The sequence below is a fragment of the Colias croceus genome, chromosome 15 (assembly GCF_905220415.1).
Source record: "Colias croceus chromosome 15, ilColCroc2.1".
In the NCBI taxonomy this organism is placed as follows: domain Eukaryota; kingdom Metazoa; phylum Arthropoda; class Insecta; order Lepidoptera; family Pieridae; genus Colias; species Colias croceus.
In genome coordinates this window covers 2,828,815-2,834,814 of record NC_059551.1, presented here as the reverse complement: position 1 = coordinate 2,834,814, position 6,000 = coordinate 2,828,815, and the positions used below count along the sequence as shown (strand labels likewise).

At 32.2% G+C, this 6,000-nt stretch overlaps 1 protein-coding gene across 1 annotated transcript; it reads right to left on the bottom strand.

Moving 5' to 3' along the window:
• Positions 1-323: 323 nt before the first annotated feature.
• Positions 324-5,783, bottom strand: LOC123697765 (sperm flagellar protein 2-like). Its single transcript, XM_045644303.1, has 2 exons — positions 2,467-5,783; positions 324-2,364 (listed from the first exon to the last, which is right to left on the bottom strand). The coding sequence occupies exons 1-2, from the start codon at positions 5,781-5,783 to the stop codon at positions 324-326; spliced, it is 5,358 nt and encodes a 1,785-aa protein (XP_045500259.1).
• Between the last annotated feature and the right edge of the window lie 217 nt (positions 5,784-6,000).

The window sequence follows — 6,000 nt, the reverse complement described above, 5'->3', positions numbered from 1 at the left end:
CCTTAGTTACGCTTCAATGCCATTAAACGATTAAATTTTATTAAAAAAAAGTTAATAGCATTAATGTGTCTTTAATTTACGTATTTTATTATTTGTTTCAGTCCAAAAAAATTAATGAGCACACGTCGAAAATTTCGGTCAGAAGGTCTCAACACTATCAAATATGTTTTGGTCAAAGTGAAGAAAATGAAACTATTCACACATATTTTAGTTGATGTTTATCCTGAAAAATATAATAAACAATCAAACTAAACTTTATTGTTTATTTCATACGAATGTAATCCATTTAACACAATATCAATGCGAACTGGCAATAACAAAAATCACAAATACACTTTTTTAATTTCTTCACCTAGATCGATGGCGGTGAATTTATGAGCCTTGTGCAATATTTTACATATGTTTGGCTCACTAACAAATTTAGCTATATAGATGTCTTTATTATCTGTATCTACTTCTAACCTAGCCATAACCTGCTTCACTTGTGCTACATAAGGTGTAACTTTTTCCTCCGGCAACAAATTAAAATGCCATGGCAGACAAATTTTCAGAACATTCCAAATGACTTCTTGACTCACTGCATATGCTAAATTAGGATCAGGTTGAGGTTCAATTTTTTCTTCTTCTTGAACCTCTTCTTTTTCTGGCTCTTTCTCTTCAACCTCTTCCGTTTCTTCTTGACAGGGTCTACAAATGTACGTCATTTTGACATCAGTTGCAGACTGTACCACTTTGCTACCGTTAGTAAGACTTTTTTGAGCTTTCGGTAGACGAGCACTTTGAGAACTTTCAATTTTCTTAGCTTTAGAACCTCCCGCTTTGGCTCCCTTTTTGCCCTTCTTATCTTCAGGAGGCGGCTCAGTATACTCTAGCTCTACCAAAGTCGTACCCTCACATGTATTTATAACATTTGTTAATACTCTATCTAGTAATAGTGCAGAACATTTTAAAGCGCACGCTAAACATTCATCTCGATAATTTTTGTCTCTAATTAACTTACAGATTACTTCTTCACATTCTTCTAAAGAAAAACATATTTTCTTTCCAGTAGACATTGAAAGTGCCATCGCAAAGCCTTCAATTGGATTAATACTTTTGCTAAAGGCCAGTAAAAATGCGGAATAATTCATTAAATTCTCTGCGGTCTCAAAAAGTTCAAATAAAAAATGTTTCACTAAATTATTTCGCAATTGCGCACATTTATCCTCGGGGTCTAATTCTGTTTCAAACCATAACTTCTCCTTAATAAAATCACCTCTGTCAATTAATTCTTTTGATTCTAAATCTTTACAGCGGAATTTTTTACGTACTGTTAATAATTCCTCTGCCTTCGGGAATTTAATATTAAGACAATAAATTAGAAAATCTCTCCAGTCAACATAAGCCGTTTCACCAAATAATAAAAATGTCAATTTAGGCACTTGTTCGGGGTCTATGGAGCGCCAGCTCTCAGGAAACATAGAACCCTCACAATTTTCTTTTCCGAAAATAATAAAGTCTTGTAATATGTATATGAAAGCTCGTTGAAGGGCAATACCTGTTGGTGCTATAATTTTTAGCTGAGATCGTAATCGACTCAATTGTGCAACTCTAAACTGGGTTCCTCCAGTATCAGTAGGGCCATTATCTGTTTCAATTATTTCTTCTGGCATAAATTGTAAGAAATTGGGATCAATAATAAATTTATCATGTTCTAAAATTAGACTTTCAGGAATTTTTTTACCTGCCTCTACTGCCATTTGCAGGTACTTACAGAGACGATCAACTGATTGTATTTCATTTAAATAATAATTGTTAATATTATTTTGTATGTCCATAAATGCTCTATAAATATTATCATTAAATAATTTCATGTCCTTAAAACATTTATATTGCAAAGCTAAAATGCGCAAATTTGCTCGAAACATTTCACCATTAATGGCCATTGTCCATTCTTCAATGCATTTTAAGCCGTTTTGTTTAAAAATTTCTTCTTCATTTATGGATTCAATTGACGTGTTCTCTTCTTTTTTCTTTGCTACTGGTACAATTTTTGCAATCTCACTATATTCTCGACTAATTACAGATCTATAAGAATCATTAGTATCTTTAATTACTTTCAAAGCAAATTTAACATTATTTTCTATTATCAGATTGAATGGATTATTACTATAATCAATTTCAATGTTTTTTAACTGTAAATCTTGAAATGCATTTTTAAGTTGGCGAAACATCTTATCTTCCCCTCCCTTCTTACTCCCTGATGTTTCATCAGACTCCCTGTATATCTTAATTAAATCTTTAGAAGAAAGGCGATCATTGGGAGGCAAACGCTTGAGCATAGCAAAATAAAAATCGTGAAATGCTTGAAAAGTAAGAATGCACCTGAAAGAAAAATATATAATAATCACTCTCCGTGCTATATCTTACTCTAATAACGCCTAAACTTGTTAATATTAAAAACAGAAAAGTAAATTGTTATTGTACCTATTTAATTCGGTTTGCATACAAGATATGTATGTATTCACCATCGTCGTCAACTCTTCCAAAGTCCAATTTTCGCAAATAAGAGCTTGTCTTTGTTTTTCAGCAAAAACTTTTCTCTCGTCACATATTTGATATAACTTAATCTGGAGTTCCTTCACTCGACAGTGCCATTCGTTTTTTGTTAAATTAACATCTCGCCAATCATTTTCAAACTCATTGTATTGTTTCTGAAAACTGCTAACTAAATCTTGTTTACGAGAAGGTAGTGTTATTATTTGTTCCATTTTATCTTTAATAAATCTCGTGTAAGGTACTACACAATTCATTTGTAAGCGTATAGCTAAGAACAATTGCTGCATATCGTGTATGTAAGTTTTTTCAACTTCTTCCCAACAAGTCGCTAGTGCAATACCAATTAATTCAGAAATAGGTATTTCTCCATAATCCCAGTCTTCCTCTCCCGCTGCTATGTTTATTTCCTCTACGCTCACATTTGATTTTGAAATGGAGCTCTCACTAGCTTCATGAATATTTTCAATAGAAATTGTTCTATCATCCTTCAATTCTTCTTTAGAATCAGGAGCTTTAACAACTGCTAATTCGCTAGCCAAAGACATTTTGCTAATTTTAGACCCATGCCGCATTTTTTCTTTTGATTTACCATTCATAATTTCAGATTTTACTATTTTTGACTTGGTTCGTTTATCTTCAGAGGAGGGAAAATCTAACTGACTCATTACATTTTCTCCGAACAAATTATCAATCGACTTTAACGGCAATGAATAATCTCCAATTATATATTTACATATTAGTGCAAGTTGTTCTTTTTCTATGACTTCATAATACATACTGTAATTAATACCAAGTGCTGCATAAAATCGATCAATAAATTCAGAATTTTCTTCAGTTAAGTCCCAAATCACAACTTCTTGAAGAATATCTTCTGTTTCCTTTAACCTCAAGTAACAGGTAAAATAGCTTTCAAATGGTTTATCCATCCTTTTCTTATGTGGGTCATTAACGAGCTTAGAAACTCGAATTTCTTTGTAAGGATCTTTCTCTTCTTTCCTATGTTTCCTTATACTTTCTTCAAGATATATATCATCACTATCATCTAATTCGGCTTCATCTGGAGGAGCTTTGCCAGAGAATGTTTCTTCGAGTATCTGCGCCTCTCGGTATGTATTTGGATAATTAATGATGACAATTCCATTAATATCGTCTTGATCTTTTACATATTCCACAATCATAGCTGCCAATAAGTACTCTGTTAAGAAATCCCCACTACATAGAGCTTTATACGCATAGTGGCCCAAATCAGCAGCAGCTGATAATGTTATTTCTTCCTCTGGAATGGTTTTAGGAGTTTGTGTTTGTTTAACATTAGCAGGAACGGGTCCTGATATCAAAGAAAGATTTGCTTCACTACTTTTACTTACTATTTCGTCTTCTGCTTTCATCAATTTAATAATATCTTTACTTTCCTCCTCCAGCGCCACAGCCATGAATTTATCGAAAGACAAATCTATATCAGTGCAACCAATCATTTCTGTTTTAAATTTTCTGAGGCAAAAATTTATCGCAGCTTCAAGTCGAACAACATGTATTTTTCTAGCATTAAGAAGAGTTTGCATAGGAATAGTAATAGATCTATCTGGTAATCCACGAATTATTGCCTTAGAGCTAAAATCGGGAAGATTAGCAGGAGGTCTTTGAGGTGGATAAGGATATTTAATTTCAAGTAATGTGTATACCAAATGACCAAGTATTCGATTTCCTAAATATTCATATTTTCTTTCTTCTGATTCTGGTTCATAATTTGGTATAAGGAGTTCCAGAGTCCAAGGATATAAATAATTATGATATTCAATAAATTCACTTTCATTCAATGCTTCTTGACGATCCAATTCAAGTCTTATTACTTCTTCCTCTTCAGGTATTACTTCTTCTTCGACAGCAGTGTCCCTTAACATATCTTCCAAGGGGTCAAAAATTTCAAAGATAGGTTGTTGCTTGTAATACAATGTTTTCCATTCATGTATAAAATGTTCTGGTATATCGTTTTCAAGTAAACGTTTAAAATAAGCATATTTTGTAGCATAATCTATGATTGAAAGAACAGTATCGTAGCAAATTTCATGGTAGTGTTGACGTTTTCTTTTCATTTTCTCGGCATATAGCTTTTTATGAAGCATATTTTGTCTTTGCTTTTCAAAATCAATTTCTACCAGACCTAGATTTATTTCTTCTTTCATATTATCTAGAAATTGATTAAATTGCTGAGTTCTTTGCTCAACAAATTCTGATTCACCAGCGATTCTGTTTTTTACCAAGTTTCGTGCTTGTTGACGAGTTTCCATAATTTGAGTTCCCATTTGTTTCTCAAATTGAGAAATTTTCATAACCTTCTTGGCAAATTCTGTATCTAGTTTTGATTCTTCTTCGGCTACAGATAAATCCCATAGTGAACCACTAATGACGTTTCTTAATTGTTTTTGAAATTCCTCTGAATCTGCCTTTTTGTGCATTCTTGTATACAAATTATCCATGTAATTGTGAGCCCATTCAGAATCAATTAAACCTTTCTTCCTTTCAACGAATCTTTGATCCAATTCAAGCAATTGTTCATAAGTATAATTTTGAAATTTGCAAGGATATTTCAAGCAAAATTTATCCATATCTCTTTGGTCTTTTTCGGATATTTTTTTGGGTTTCTCTCCCGGTGCCTTAACAGGTGAAGTAGCTCGTTCTTTTATATCGGCTATGATTTTGGAATACTTGTGCCTTACAAAATCATAGGTATCTTTTACTTGCTGAGCTTTTTTTCTTTGCCATTCAATAAACAATTTCTCGTTTAAAAGTGGTCTAGAGAGATCATCCACACACACGTCTTTTTCTTCTGGGACTATGTCAACTTTAAAACGGTGGTCTATTTTTTCGACTAAATTAGAAACCATTTTTCGTTCTTTTTTAATAAAGTCAGTTCTATCTTTTTTGTCTAAGTGAAGAAATAATTGATAAAAAAGGCGTAGCAAAGTGGAGCCCCTACCATCCATTATGTGGTTTAAATCAGAATCGATTATATTTATATCGATAAAATGCAACCATTCTCTTATAAGTTTCCAATTCGTTTTTATTTCGTCTATATTGCTACTAGATCGTATATAATAATATTTTTCCTCGTTAATAACGTGGTAACTTAGAAGAACAGATGCGATGATATAGCCATCCTTCATCTTTTCTCCAAATTCCTCGGCTTCCCATTTAATTGGACGTTGTAAACGTTGTGATAGCCATTCTTTTAAAACTTCTGCCATTTTAATATGATTTAAATTCCAGCAAAGTAGTAAATATCATTAAAATTAAGATGAAAGATAGACATTTTCGTGGTAATATTACAAATATTGTTTTAATTTTTGACAATAATTGTGTGATCCTGACATAACCAGTATTTATTAAAAACATAGTATTAAAAACCATTTTAAGTTTACAACTTTGCCGTTGTATAATAAGAAAGTATTGTTTTTGTAATAT

Bases quoted from the DNA above. Each gene is read 5' to 3' on its own strand.
- LOC123697765 (XM_045644303.1), bottom strand. From the start codon at position 5,783: ATGGCAGAAGTTTTAAAAGAATGGCTATCACAACGTTTACAACGTCCA. The intron at 2,365-2,466 runs GTACAATAACAA...TTTTTCTTTCAG, and splicing joins ATGCAAACCGAATTAAATAG to GTGCATTCTTACTTTTCAAG.